Source organism: Bos javanicus, chromosome 11, assembly GCF_032452875.1.
Source record: "Bos javanicus breed banteng chromosome 11, ARS-OSU_banteng_1.0, whole genome shotgun sequence".
Taxonomy (NCBI): Eukaryota; Metazoa; Chordata; class Mammalia; order Artiodactyla; family Bovidae; genus Bos; species Bos javanicus.
The window spans coordinates 16,221,929-16,237,950 of record NC_083878.1 but is presented as its reverse complement, the minus strand read 5'-3'; the positions used below and the strand labels follow the sequence as shown (position 1 = coordinate 16,237,950).

The window sequence follows — 16,022 nt, the reverse complement described above, 5'->3', positions numbered from 1 at the left end:
TCTTTCGCTCAAGTCTTTCATCTTGTTGATATGACAAAGGACTAAACCCTTGGTTCCCTTGGTACTTGGTAAAGTACCCCCATCTCCTCAAAACACTATCATAAGCTCAGAGGGATACCAGAAGATATTTCAAACTTCCAAAGGAAATATAGCTATACTCAATATTTGTCAGACTCCACACAAACTACAAAGGTCACCCATTAAATCATGCTATGTTTCTACCAAGGATATCATATCTTTGTGAAGCAAAAAATCAATCTGGAACAAGCAATAAGGGCGACAGTATCAATATGATTCCAAGATGTAAGAAACTGTACAATGCCTAACACACATTAGAATCTGTGGTTATTTAAGAATGAAGTAAAACTAATATCTTTTTCAGTGTGTTTTTTTCAAGCAGGTACTAAGTCATTAGAATATCAATATTTATACATATTTAGTTGTCTGGACCTAACTATTCTGTAAGTAGAAATGCTAGGTATTTCTTTGACCTCGAGGTAGCATGAAAAAACTGAGACATGAAGTAAAACACAAAAAACAGGGAGGCACAAAGGATGCCCCTGTGAATAGAGAAAGGCCGAGAAGCTCTGGGACTAAGTAGGTGGGGCCGGCCGGCTCTAGCTGTAAGCACGCTAAAGCCACAGGCTCTCAGTAATAATCCTGACTGGAAATTGTTCTCTAGTTCCCAACAGGCGTCAAACACTGAATACCAATAGGACGACATTCCACTTAGAGAAGAGACAGAAAGGGATTGGGAAATGTGTTTTCATAGAGTTTTCATTTTAGCAGGCTCCCTGGTGGCTCAGTGATAAAGAACACGCCTGCCAGTGCAGGAGACACGGGTCCGATCCCTGGGTCAGGAAGATTCCTCTGGAGAAGGAAATGGCAACCTGCTCCAGTATACTTGCCTGGAGAATCCTAAGGACAGAAGAGCCTGGTGGGCTACAGCCCACGGGGTCACAAAAGAGTTGGACACGACTGAGCGACTAAACAACAACAGGATTTTAGCACTTTGAAAGGTTTTCAAAAGCTTCTGCTTTGATAAGAGCTAAAAAGACTCTTTTGGGACTTCCCTGGTGGTTCTGTGGCTAAGACTTCATGTTTTCAATGTTGGGGCCCAGGTTGGATTCCTGGTCAGGGAATTATATCACATGTGCTGCAACTAAAGATCCCATCTGCTACCTGGTGCAATCAAATAAATACTTTTTTTTTTAATTTTTAATTTAATAATTTTAAAACATGTGTTCCCCATCCTGAACCCTCCTCCCTCCTCCCTCCCCATACCATCCCTCTGGGTCGTCCCAGTGCACCAGCCCCAAGCATCCAGCATCGTGCATTGAACCTGGACTGGCATCTCGTTTCATACATGACATTTCACATGTTTCAATGCCATTCTCCCAAATCTTCCCACCCTCTCCCTCTCCCACAGAGTCCATAAGCCTGTTCTATACATCAGTGTCTCTTTTGCTGTCTCGTATACAGGGTTATCGTTACCATCTTTCTAAATTCCATATATAGGCGTTAGTATACTGTATTGGTGTTTGTCCTTCTGGCTTACTTCACTCTGTATAATAGGCTCCAGTTTCATCCACCTCATTAGAACTGATTCAAATGTATTCTTTTTAATGGCTGAGTAATACTCCATTGTGTATATGTACCACAGCTTTCTTATCCATTCATCTGCTGATGGACATCTAGGTTGCTTTAAATACTTTTTAAAGATTTTTTTTTTTAATATTGTATGGAAATATCTCCTAAAATTGGCAAAACTTGAGACTGAAAATAAAGTAAATCTAAAGGGCACAAATCAGGCATGTATGCCAACATGACCATTCCTACCCTGTTTCTGAACAAGAGATGGTGAGGAAATGATGGGAAGCATCATAGGAAAAAGCACAGGTGATGAAGCCAGACAGTCCTGAGAGGAATCCAAATTCTCCTGCTTATTGGCTGTGTCAAAGATTCCTAGGCTCACTAGACTCTGTTTGCTTAACAGAGTAAATGAGATAACATACGTATTATGACCTGCCAGGCATTCAACAGCCAACAGGCAGCAATTAAGATGTCTGGTTACAGCTAAAGGAAGATGTCGCGAGGCAGCAATGCTGTGTGTATGTACAGGACAGCTTCATCACACCAGAGCTACGGAATGAAAGAGAAGCTTACGAATTCCCTTTTTTCAATAACATTACTTTACTTTCTTGCTTGTTTTTGTGCTCAGTTGTGTCTGACTCTTTGTGACCCCATGGACTGTAGCCTGCCAGTCTCCCCTGTCCATGGGATTTCCCAGGCAAGAACACTGGAGTGGGTTGTCATTTCTCATTCTAGGGGGTCTTCCCCACCTAGGGATCAAACCTTTGTCTTCTGCATTGGCAGGCAGATTCTTTACCACTGCAGCATCTGGGAAGTCCACCTTTCTTTTGAGTTCTCTTTATCATGCTAATTTTGAAGAGTCTAGCCCTAACCCCTCCCTTTGTCGGTGCTGTATCTTCCCATAAGGCTGCGTTCTGCAGTGTCCCCAGAAGATGAGCCTCTTGGGACTGGCAGGGAGGGGAACATAGTGATGGAAACACCACTCATTATTTTAAGAACAGAAGCTACTAGGTCAACTGACTCAGACTCAAGTTTATTCTCTCTCACCTGGCCTTCACTGTGAACAGCATTCAGTCATTCTGCCTCTTTCAAGTCAATGGTTCAGAATTATAGTGGGTATTAATAGATGGACAGACTTAGAGCCTAGAGTTGCTGGCAACACACCACAGAACTCATGGAGGTAATGAATGAGACATTTGTAAGAAAACTGATCTCAGGATATATATATAAGAAACAGACAGAAATTTTTTCTTCATCATGCAAACCTCATCCTTATTGTAAATTTCATATTCATCCTGATATTTTTCTTCCTGGTGTAAAACATATCTGAGCTACAGTCTACTTGCTAAAAGTAATGAGCAGTGTACACTCAGTAATGCAATTTCTTCAATTCATTGTATAATGTTTCTTTACTAAGAGTCAACTATCAATTAAGTGAGGTGGTATCCAAATAAGATATTGAAATTCTGAGTTGGGTCAATCATTAGTAGAGAAATTTGTGAATTATGATTAGGGTATTTAACATTTATTAAATCTAATTTTATGTTGAATAGGCTTTAAAAAAAGCCTGGAAGGGTCAGAATAATCTTTAACATTAAGATGAGTTATTGTTACCACTTCTTATTTTTTAGCCCCATATGTAGGTAGTTCTCAGAGGGAACATGGAAGATCAAGAATAAAACAGAGTAATTGGAAATGATGTTCTTCTTTGTTAGCCTGTGAAGTGAAGAGAGAATTATCTGTCAGGGCTAAGCTGTTCCACTGGTAAAATGAGAATACAGATTTTTTTTTAATTCCTCAATCTTTAAACCACATAGCACTATTGTAATGGGCAATTATTGTAAATGACAAATAATGGTGTTTGTCACTAATCCTCAGAGAAAAAGCAATACCTACCGATTTAGAATTTCTAGGCTCCAGAACCAGTGATAGTTTGTAAATATCATCTTCTGTGTGATAGAGGTCCAGAGAAAGCTACAACAAATTAGAAGGGATAAATCAGAATGCTGAATTATTTATTTACTTATTTACATTGCTGAAATTTCTTCAAACCAAATGCTTGGGGTCAACATAGTGAGCTGAATGTAGAACATTAAAAAGACAGCATTGCAGAGGTGGAAAATGAAATTTCAAAAAGAAAAAAGTTAAACTTAGTGTGGTCATCAGCATATAAGAACCATTGACTCAATTTCTCAATAATTATTGAGCAGCTCCTAAGAACCAAGCTCCTAAGACCCAGAGATCAGGAATTCTTGATATTATAGAATAGGACAAGTGCATAAAATAAGACTTGAAAATGGAATCAGTGCTGTCTTAGGGGTTTGATTAGAGAACTGTAGAAATAAAGGAGCAATTAAGAGGTTTCTATTTTTTCCGAGCATTGTGCTAGGTTCTGGTGATACAAAATGGTATAAAGCTATTTCTGCCCTCAAGGGCCTGACACTTTATTTGAATAAATAGGACCTGAACACAAAAAGATATATTCATATCAACAAAAGGTAACACAAGCTAAATGCGAGGAAGCTGTCCCACAGTAAGTGCTGTAGGAAATTTTCATGGAGCAGCGTGTATAAGCATGGCAGAGAGGTTTTGGAGACCTCACTTCAGATCTAAGCCTGTCTCTGGTTAACTCTGTGACCTTGAGCCAGTTATTTTCTCTCTGACATTCAGTTTCCACTTCTGTAAAATGGGAACGATCACAAAAATCCCTTATCTAATCGCATTATTATCATGATCAAATGAAATACTGCATGTAAAGGACTTCACACAGGGCCTGGTACACAGTGAAATCTCAGGAAATGGAATCTGATGTTGTTGCTGTCATTGTTATTGTTACAGGTACTAAAACTACTCTTATTACTGTGCGGAGAGACCACTGAAGACTGAAAAGATCAGAATGGATTCACAGAGGAATTTGTACACTGGGACCTTCCTGGGAAGACTTAGAAAAATACAGAGAGAAAACACAGGGTGAGCAAGGATGACAACATACACTAAGACTGAAGAATATGGATAAAATGTATAAAACCTTAAAGCGAATGGTCTCCTTCTCCTAAAACAGAATTCATAAGACTTAAATAAGCCTGGATAATTGCCATACATGCCCTTCACTGGGAAGATGAATCCTACCATGGCATCATCAGGGAAGAGAACCATGTGCCCTGTCCTTCTCTGTCCATTTAAGCATGAAAATTTTCCTCTAATGTATTTCATCTAAAAATAAAAGCTTGGGGACTTCCCTGGTAGTCCAGTGGTTAAGAATCCACATTCCAAGGTAGGGTATGCAGGTTCAATCTTTGGTTGGGGAACTAAGCCCACATGCTGTGGGGTAACTAAGCCCACACACCACAACTATAGAGTCTACCCGGGCTGAGAAGACGCACACCACAGAGAAAGATCCCGCAGGTGCCACAGCTAAGACCTGACGCAGCCAAAAAGTGAAATAGTTTTCTACTTAGGAAAAAATTCAAACATTAAAACCTCAATTAAAAAAAGGCTTAGATAAATTAGACAAAGGCTTAATATGTACAGGTATGGAATGAGAGGGAAGAGAAAGAAGAAGGAAGCAAGAGAAAACTCAGAGGCAAAGGATATCTTTGAAGAATTTATCTTTCTGTTTCATCTCATTTAAAAAAATGAAGAAGCTGGCATTATAAAACAGCATTCTTGCATCGTTCATTGAACAAATATTTATTGGCCACCTAATATATGGTGAGGACCATTCCAGTCACTATTCTGCCTACTAAACATAATATTTAAGAATTCCACACATCTGATCATGTATTGCTTTACCTAGACTTTGTCATCTAAAGGTTTTTTCCAAGCATAATAAAATTGACAATTGACTTTACTACAAAATTACCCTAGTATTATTTCAGATCAGGAAAATCCTGCTCACAAAGAATGCACACTGTATTCACCTTCCCCTGAAGACCGGTCACTTCTACCTTCGGGGCCCTGACTTTTTGCTGGAGAGGAACTAGCCCATGTCACAAACAAATGCTTTTAGGAGCCAGCCTACTATGTAACTGAGTGAAAGAAGATGCGTGAAAGAGAGATTTTGATAGAGACATTGGTACAATGGAGTATTTGGCAACAGAATTTTGCAATGTGATTAACTTGGGGATCTTTCCTCTTAGCCCAACAATAAGAAAAATTTGTGCTGATAAGTGGAATTTGACACTGGATCTCTGGGTTAGGGAAGCAAGGGGGCGGGTGTGAACTCTGATGAATGGGAGACAGCCACTATTCAGCTAAGGCAAATTGTCATCAGTCTGACAAGTGCCACATCTTCCAATTTATCAAAAGAAGTCACAAATCTGGACTGTTATATGAAATACTCCCATTTTAAGCACTGGGATCTAATAATAAAAAAATTTTTATAATTCCTTGTGGGTCAAATAAAGCACATCTGCCATGAAAAGTTGCTGACCATTTTGTAAATTCCATAATAGAAGACTCTGCTGATTTCCAAGCCTCATGGAAGCAAAGAGCATACCTGTCTTTTCTATCCCCATAATCCCTGTCTTGGTTTGCTACCTTGCATTGTGAATGCTACCTAGAAAACTGAGTGACTTCTTCCTTCTGAATTACTCGATATCAGGAGTTAACCCAGGCTTTAATGAGTATGTTCCTGTCCTCCTGACTCCTCCTCTAACGATGGCACTGGCATCTGTGGGAGAAGAGAAGATGGCAGTGCAAGAACATCCAACCAAAAACCTAAATCTGTCACACACCAAGTAGGGGAGATGCTCTTTCAAAAGATACAGAACATCCGTGGGGATTTTCTTGTGTCAAATGAACAGATACCTGACTCCATGATGGAAATGTTTTGGTCTTCTTCCATTTGGAAACCAAATGGAAGGTTTGCTTTCCATTTGTTAGTGGCAGTATAAACCTAAGTGAGTCATTAACCTTCTTTTTAAAAAAAAATTTTTTTTTTTTTTACTGGAGTATAGTTGATTAACAATGTTGTGTTTGTTTTAGCCTTTAGAGTCTGTCTCAATCTGTAAAATGGGAATCAATAATAGTTCCCTCCCAGGATTGTTGGGAAGATTAAACGAGCTAGTATGTGTCCACTGCAGTTTGTTTTAGAGGGTCACACAGAAATGAACTGCAGGGTTTGGCTTCCAATCAATATAGCAGCCAAATGCCACAGTGTTCAACCATGAATACAGAGCTGCCACCTGGGTCAGTCCTGCCAGCTCTCTGCTTTCCCAGTCACAATCTTACATGCTTTCTTGGATCTCCTCTGGGTGTTACGGCCCTGTTCTACTTCCTAATAATAGAGGCAGCTTGTCAATGGGATTTCAAAAATCTTTATTTGTGTCTAACATTTTAAGTTTGGTTGTTTCTGAAAAATGTTTTGAGTCACTGTTTCAGGTTGTTGCTTTTACATCCAAGCCTATCAGTAGAGATGGCTGTGGATTTAGTCTGCATCTAAGGACTGACATTGCCTCGACTGGAGAATTGTAAAACAACACATACTTGATCATCAAATTATCTCCATTCACAATTTTTACAATTCTGCCTCTTCCTCTCCCTCCTCCTCCTCCTCCTCTTCTTCTCCTCTTCTTCTTCTTCGATTGTAAAAATACAGGGGCTTTCCAGTTATTTGCATATACTCAGAATGGTAAACGTAACTGATAGATCTAAAAATACTATGAAAAAGAACAGACTATTTCATGTACCGTGAAACAAGAAACCTCAGTCTGAAAGCTCCTGGTTACATGAATTAGGATCATAATGGAAAGGGTCTTCTCCAGATCTTCCCTCAAACAGGGAATAACCCAAATCACAGCAGTTTGGTGGTATGGTCGCCTTTCTTTCATGTGTGCCCAGTGCTGTTCGCGGGGCTAAGGTTACAATAAAAAAAAATGGCAAACAGAGCTCCTGCTCACATAGATTTTGTTTTGTAATTAACTTGTTCTTACATGCTTCCCCCATAGCTCAGTTAGTAAAGAATCCACCTGCAATGCAGGAGACCCTGGTTCGATTCCTGGGTCAGGAAGATCCCCTGGAGAAGGGATAGGCTACCAACTCCAGTATTCTTGGGCTTCCATTGTGGCTCAGCTGATAAAGAATCTGTCTACATTGGGAAAATGGCATTGAAACATGTATAATATCATATGTGAAATGAATCACCAGTCCAGTTTCAATGCATGATACAGGATGCTCGGGGCTGGTGCACTAGGATGACCCACCCAGAGGGATGGTATGGGGAGGGAAGGTGAGAGGGAGTTTCAGGATGGGGAACATGTGTACAGCCATGGAAGATTCATGTTGATGTATGGCAAAACCAATACAATATTGTAAAGTAATTAGCCTCCAATTAAAATAAATAAACTTATATTAAAAAAAAAAAAGAACCTGTCTGCAATGCAGGAGACCCAGGTTCGATCCCTAGGTTGGAAAGACCCCCTGGAGAAGGGAAAGGCTACCCATTCCAGTATTCTGGCCTGAAGAATTCCATGGACTGTATAGTCCATGGGGTCACAAAGAGTTGGATATGACTGACACCTATGAAAAGAGAGATTATTTAATTTTCAAAGATGCAAAATAATATAAATATCAGCAATATTCCCACATTACTGAGTAAATGTCCATCAGAGCGTGAGAGAGAGAAACATCCAAACTGGGGATTCAGAAGTTGGTTATTTGCAAGCTTTTTTGTCCTTTATGACTCTCAGCTTCTGCATTTCTAAAACAGGAAGGAGCAGGGGTGATGTTATGCCCTCTGACCTGCCCAGGCTACATCACAGGGCATGTGTGAGAATCTACTGAGGCAATATATGTGAAAAGTGCTGTGAAAACTGGAATCAATTACTACAGAAAGTTCAAGCATTGCTATACATAGAGCAGGCAAATACATAGGAATTGTTGACGAACTTAAAAGTTCTTATTTTCCTTTTTTTGGAGCTCTCAACTGATATCAGCTTCCTCACCAGGGGCCATATTTAGAAGCAGTCACTTCAGGCAGAAACTTGACCTAGGGTCTTGGAGCAGAAAGAATCACCCCTTCAATGCTGTGCCTAAGAATGACCTCACATGCATTTGGGCAGCTGCCGTCAATCATATGGTTCTCATTCCAACATGTATGTGGTTCATGAAATGTCCACTGGGCTCCAGTGAACATGTCCTGGGATCCTCCTCCACCCTGATTCTGAGGAGATTAATCTGTCTATGGCCAGGAAGAATGAACGCACTGAACTTCCTCCTTGGCTGTGGGGAGAGAGTAAGGCTCTTGGCTGTAAGTAGGAACTGACTTGATGATTGTGCTCATCTCTGGAAATCTGCTATCCTGATGTGTGCTGGGCTGGGACCATGGGATTGGGCTGACACTTGGTTCCTTAGTCCCAAGGCTTCACCATTCCTTACATCTAGAACCACAGAAGTTCAGAACTGGGTGAGACCTCACAAATGAGCACAAAACTCTTTAGGAAAACAATCCAAAGTCAGTTAGCAAGGAGACAAAGCTAAAAAACTGCAGAGGCAAGGTTAATAGCTAAATCTCCCATCAGAGATTCTGGCCCAGATACTACACTCTACTACCACTGCTATGACTAAATATGATGCCTGCTGCTGCTGCTGCTAAGTCGCTTCAGTCGTGTCCAACTTTGTGCAACCCCAGAGACAGCAGCCCACCAGGCTGTCCCGTCCCTGGGACTCTCCAGGCAAGAACACTGGAGTGGGTTGCCATTTCCTTCTCCAATGAATGAAAGTGAAAAGTGAAAGAGAAGTCGCTCAGTCGTGTCCGACTCTGATGCTTGCTGCTGCTGCTGCTAAGTCACTTCAGTCGTGTCCGACTTTGTGCAACCCCATAGACTGCAGCCTACCAGGCTCCTCCATCCATGGGATTTTCCAGGCAAGAGTACTGGAGTGGGTTGCCATTGCCTTCTCCAGAAATATGATGCCTGGTGGCTTCTAAATTTTCCTTCAATTTCTGAGACAGAGAGATAGCTAGAGATTGAGGTTTTTTCCTTTTTCTTTCCTTCTCAGCAAAAACCCAATTATTTCTTAGCTTTTACCTCTGGAATTCAGATTTTTCCATCAGCATCCCAAAATTTCATTCAAAACCCTTTAAGATTTCTCTGTCATGATGTTGCTTGCTGCATTTACAATTAAAAATTATTTCCCCTACTCTATCGTTATCTTTTTTCCAGATGAGAAGCTGCCCAGGTGTAGGCACCTGCTATGTGAAGCTATCCTCCACTGAGGATAGGGAGACAGTCTGAACACAGACACCTGAAACCTCGGCTACACCCTGAGACTGGTCTGCAGACATCACCTGTGTGTGTGGGTTTACACAGTCTGATTGGGGCTACAACTCTGGTCACTTATTCATAGAAACAGATTTACATGGCAAATGATTAATAAATGCAGGTGCCTGGATGATTGTGAGGTTCCCCCCACACCCAGTGAGAATGTCTGTGTGTTTATTATTTGTCACACAATCTGAACCCCAAGAGATTTGTGTTTCTATGTGTTGGCCACTTCTGCTTTATACAAAGAAGGCAGTTGCCATTATTGCCTACACCTAGGGGGTCAACTCTTTGGTAGACAATTCTGTGTTCTAGGAACAGTGGGTGAGAAGGTCTAGGAACCACACTCTTATTCCAATGCAGCAGCCCTAGAGGATTTAGCCCTTCAGAGCTTCAGAGGGATTGTTGTTTTCATTTCCTATGGCCGTTGCAAGGAAGTAGTTAATTCAGTATTGAAGCCAAGTTTCAAATGTTACAGTGTCATAAACCCAAACAAGGAAGTTACTCCTCCACTTGTTTCAGCTAAGCTGAGAGAATTTGCTTATGCCTCTTTTCCCCCCTTACAAAGAAGCAGCCAATGGGAAATATTCTCTTCTACACACCTGTGTATCTAAAAGTGCTAGGACCTAGAGACCAGCTAACTGTGTGTGCCACTAATACTAATAAAATGATGAGAAATGGGTTACTTTCTTCCAACCGACATCATTCCTAATTATAGCGTTCAGTTCATCTGTTGAGCCCCTACATATGCCAGGTACTATGGAAGGTGCTGGGGACACGCTATGCATAAGGCAAGTAGACAGAAAAAAAAACAAATCTAATGTCAAGTGTTACCTCCTATAGATAAGAAAGTACAAAGTGCGAGGGCACACAGGTGACAGATGCATTACTGCTTTGGAGGGAAACAGAATGCTCCCTGAGAGCATCTAAATAAAGAGAGAGGCATTTAAATTTAAGCTAGTCATCGGGTGCCAGGGGGAGGGGGGCGGTGGGATGGAGGGCTAAGGAAAGGATTTTCCAAGAAAATGCAATGGCCAGAAAGTAGAAGGCAGCAATTAACTGGTGGAAAGTGTAAGCCCCATACTCCTCAAAGGCAGGTGTGATGTGGGATCAGGTGATCAGAAATGAGGAGAGACTAAGAGTCAGAAAGCAAGTCCTGAAGGGCCTCCAGGGCCAGACTGGGAGGTGCCTCTGGTGCTTTGGGGAGGTTGGTGGGAGTGGGGGCAGGGAGATCTTGGAGGAGGTTCCTGCTTTACTCCAGGCTTCAGCTACAGCTATGCGGTGAGGATCCAGAGAAGCCAGTGAGCTTCTGTTGAACCTCACCTCCCAGGGGATGTGTGTGATGCAGGATTAGATTAGTGTGATTCAGGATTGTGAGGCCCTGAGGACAGAGCTGGAGGGCCTCTCCTCACCTCCCAGGGGATGTGTGTGATGCAGGATTAGATTAGTGTGATTCAGGATTGTGAGGCCCTGAGGACAGAGCTGGAGGGCCTCTCTTAAGAACTCCAGGCTGGTGCACTGGGATGGCCCAGAGGGATGGTATGGGGAGGGAGGAGGGAGGAGGGTTCGGGATGGAGAACACATGTATACCTGTGGCGGATTCATTTTGATATTTGGCAAAACCAATACATTTATGTAAAGTTTAAAAATAAAATAAAATTAGAAAAAGAAAAAAAAAAAAAAAGAACTCCAGAAACCAGAGCTGCGGGAGCAGAGACTGGGATCCTCAAAGCAAACGGAATTTTCTTTGCTTGGAGATCATATTTAACAGTTTGAACTTACGCAGGTTACAGGTGTGGCTTCCCCACCCTTCCTCCTTTGAGATTTCTTTCCAACCACTGACCCCACATCCCACCCCTCCCCTGCCCTCATTGTGAACTGCTGGCGGGAATCTTCCTGCATCCCCTGGGAGGTGAGGTTCAAGCTCCAGTCTATTGGAGCACAAGCTCCAGCCCGTAGAACTCACCGTAAGCAAGTTGATCAAATCCAGGTTGGGTTCCAAGTGGTGAGAGGCATTCTGCAGGGACACCAGTTCACTCAGGGTAACGGAGAGCTGGTGCATTTTCACAATGTTCACTTTGTTCTCCTCTGTCCAGTCTGGGAAAATGACATGGACCGCTATCAAGTCTTTCAAGTGGACGCCAAGGATTGGGATTTTGAAGCCGTCGCAGTCTGCAAAAGCCTTGCGGTAATTACAGTAATTGCCATTGGAGGAGACCAGCTCCATCATTTCATTCCAGTTCTGAGAACAGATGGAAAAGTAGATTTTCAAACAGCCTTCCCTTCTGCCCACCCCCAGGCCCAACAGTGTGTGGCTAGGAAATTCCTCTGCTACCAAGAGAAGTATTGATTGCACCAACATTGATGCAGGGAGATACTAACCAGGAAAAAGAAAGTTAGAAAACCTGACTATGAATTGGACAGCCTGTTCCATTCTGCTACAAAACAGAAATAGCCCACACCTCTGCCTACCTACTAGGGATATTGAGATGTTAAACTGAATCATTATATAAGTATTTAATAATTCATGGAAATATTATAATCCAAAAAATAAGCATATATTATATTTAACATATGCAGTATATTAGAATTTCCTAGTTCCAAGAAAGTTGCATTCAAGATATAACTTGAAGGGCACAGGACGGGGGCAGGAACAGTCATATTGATGTGTGAGATAGCTGTGGTTTTGGACTCTGCCGCTAAGAAGGTGACCTTAAGCAAGTCACTTCACTTTTAGGGACATTAGGTTTCTTTTTCTGTAAGAAAGAGGAGTTTGAATAAATAATTTTTCAATATACACTGGTGGTTCCAAGCCTCTATGAGCCTCCATTGAATTATCTTTTTTTTTCAATTTTTTTCCATTGAATTCTTATTTTCACATTTAAAATATGTTTTGCTCTCTACTGGAAATTCAGTACTAATCTAAAGGGAAATGAAACACATAATGAGCCCCATTATACTTGAAATGAGTACAGTGTTTGAGGTCAGTCAGCAGTGCTCCTGTGGCTTAAATTCTCCTGTTCATATGAACAAGTTATTGTTGGTTGTCTAACAGCAACCAGACCTTCCTTACAGACCCTAGCTTTGACTAGTATACTCTTTCCCATGTGTCTCAGATGGAGCTGTTTCCATGCCCAAGTCCAAGCATAGGTTCTGATCTACCATGACATAATTTCATCCCTCTGGTTTATGATTGGTTCAGGAATAAGAGTTAAGCCAATCAACGTGTTGCATTCCACTGGATACTGTCATTGGCCCAGGGGTGGGCATGTGATTTGAGATGGTCCAATCTGCCTAAAAAAGAAGGTCTTTATTCCAGGGGGACAAAGCTAGAGAGAAGTTTTCCCTATGTCCAACTTTCATAAACAAAAGAGCAAAATTTTTCCATTGTTGCAGACAACCCAGTCAGGAGGGAAATCAGTCTGATGAAAAACAAAAACAAAAACCTCACACTCAGAGGAATCCAGAGCAGTTGAGCCAGAGTTCTGGTCAGCCGTGCATGGGCTTGGCCTTGCCTCGGGACTTTCCAGGTATGTGACACAATCCATTTCCTTATTATTTAGGCAATTCCAAGATTTTTATTCTAACTTATAGCTGAAAGTGTCCTCACTGATACAGCAAAGTACACTTTTACAGGGAAATCTTTTGATAAGGATGAAATGTTCTTTTTCGCTCAATAAGGAAAAATTTAATTGCAGTCTGGAAAAAGTTCAGTTTGGGAAACAATCATTGCTTTAAATTATTTTTGTTCCTGGAAACTCAGCTATAAATCTGGAGGCTTTCTATCCAAAAGATTTCTTTCTGTCCCCTCCCTCTTCTTTTGTATCTTCCACCGTGTTGAATCCAGTTCTATGAAGAGAGCCAGTGTTTAATGACTTCATTTGAGGAGCGGATAATAGGAATGATATCTGTCTTATTTGCCTTGTATTTGCCTTGTATTTCACAATACCTATCAAATAGTAAGCACCAAATACATATTTATTGAATATTTACAACTACAATATGTTCAGTTCAGCTGAGTTCAGTCGCTCAGTTGTGTCTGACTCTCTGCGACCCCATGAATCACAGCACGCCAGGCCTCCCTGTCCATCTCCATCTCCCAGAGTTCACTCAAACTCACATCCATTGAGTCAGTGATGCCATCCAGCCATCTCATCCTCCCCCATCCCCTTTTCCTCCTGCCCCCAATCCTACCCAGCATCAGAGTCTTTTCCAATGAGTCAATTCTTCGCATAAGGTGGCCATAGTACTGGAGTTTCATTCCTTTCAAAGAACACCCAGGGCTGATCTCATTTAGAATGGACTGGTTGGATCTCCTTGCAGTACAAGGGACTCTCAAGAGTCTTCTCCAACACCACAGTTCAAAAGCATCAATTCTTCGGCGCTCAGCTTTCTTCACAGTCCAACTCTCACGTCCATACATGACCACAGAAAAAACCATAGTGTTGACTAGCCAGACGTTTGTTGGCAAAGCAATGTCTCTGTTTTTGAATATGCTATCTAGGTTGGTTATAACTTTTCTTAAAGGAGTAAGTGTCTTTTAATTTCATGGCCGCAGTCACCATCTGTAGTGATTTTGGAGCTCAAAAAAATAAAGTCTGACACTGTTTCCACTGTTTCCCCATCTATTTCCCATGAAGTGATGAGACCAGATGCCATGATCTTCGTTTTCTGAATGTTGAGCTTTAAGCCAACTTTTTCACTCTCCTCTTTCACTTTCATCAATAGGCTTTTGAGTTCCTCTTCACTTTCTGCCATAAGGGTGGTGTCATCTGCATATTTGAGGTTATTGATATTTCTCCCAGCAATCTTGATTCCAGCTTGTGCTTCCCCCAGCCCAGTGTTTCTCATGATGTACTCTGCATATAAGTTAAATAAGCAGGGTGACAATATACAGCCTTGACGTACTCCTTTTCCTATTTGGAACCAGTCTGTTGTTCCATGTCCAGTTCTAACTGTTGCTTCCTGACCTGCATACAGATTTCTCAAGAGGCAGGTCAGGTGGTCTGGTATTCCCATCTCTTTCAGAATTTTCCACCGTTGATTGTGATCCACACAGTCAAAGGCTTTGGCATAGTCAATAAAGCAGAAATAGATGTTTTCCTGGAACTCTCTTGCTTTTTCCATGATCCAGTGGATGTTGGCAATTTGATCTCTGGTTCCTCTGCCTTTTCTAAAACCATCTTGACCATCTGGATGTTCATGGTTCACGTATTGCTGAAGCCTGGCTTGGAGAATTTTAAGCATTACCTTACTAGCGTGTGAGATGAGCGTAATTGTGTGGTAGTTTGAACATTCTTTGGCATTGCCTTTCTTTGGGATTGGAATGAAAACTGACCTTTTCCAGTCCTGTGGCCACTGCTAAGTTTTCCAAATTTGCTGGCATATTGAGTGCAGCACTTTCACAGCATCATCTTTCAGGATTTGAAATAGCTCAACTGGAATTCCATCATCTCCACTAGCTTTGTTCGTAGTGATGCTTCCTAAGGCCCACTTGACTTCACATTCCAGGATGTCTAGAATATGTTAATGGGGCTTAAAAGCATTTGTACTGAACACTTGCTGCCACTTCTATTCTGTTTTTCCAGGAGGTATGGCCATAACCTCCTATTGTCTAAGAAGAAAACTTTCCCCTTCTGAGTGACATTTGTTAGGATCATCCTACCTCTAAACAATTTCTAAGCAAACTTTTTACTTGGGATTATGATCTGGTTCACTGTACCTTTGTAACTTCTGAAGAAAGATGAGAATGGGTCTCTTTGAGCCGGGAAATGGAACTATGACTAAGGCCTCCCACCACTGCCATCAGGGTGTTAAAATTTTTGAGCTGAAGGAGTTTCTGCAATAAAAAAAATGTTAACTTCAATACTTTGTAACAATTTTTGAATTATTCTCACCTTTTGGCAGTACAGATGAAGTCATGTACAATTTTAATAATAAGGATGTAGGAAAAACAATATCAATTCAAAATGAAATACAAACGAAACTCTAGAAAAATGTACTAGAAACACTAGAAAAATATACCAATCCTCTCACAGAAAATAGCTACATTAAATACTTCCAAGTGTTGCCAATTAAAAGCAATCTTCTTGCATGAGAGAAGTATATTTGTTCATTAGACATTTAGTAGTTTAATTACCTTCTACATTGTGAATTTCAAATTTCTTC

General features: G+C 41.2%; 1 protein-coding gene across 6 annotated transcripts in view; it reads right to left on the bottom strand.

The window, feature by feature from the left end:
• RASGRP3 (RAS guanyl releasing protein 3) overlaps positions 1 to 16,022 on the bottom strand; it is a 118,610-nt gene that overhangs the window by 21,065 nt on the left and 81,523 nt on the right. For all 6 annotated transcript variants that reach the window (XM_061432058.1, XM_061432056.1, XM_061432055.1 and 3 more), the window contains 3 exons: positions 15,577 to 15,693; positions 11,821 to 12,096; positions 3,490 to 3,567 (listed from right to left, as the gene is read on the bottom strand). In XM_061432058.1, coding sequence (XP_061288042.1) covers positions 3,490 to 3,567; positions 11,821 to 12,096; positions 15,577 to 15,693 — 471 coding nt within the window. The remainder of the gene's footprint in view (positions 1 to 3,489; positions 3,568 to 11,820; positions 12,097 to 15,576; positions 15,694 to 16,022) is intronic.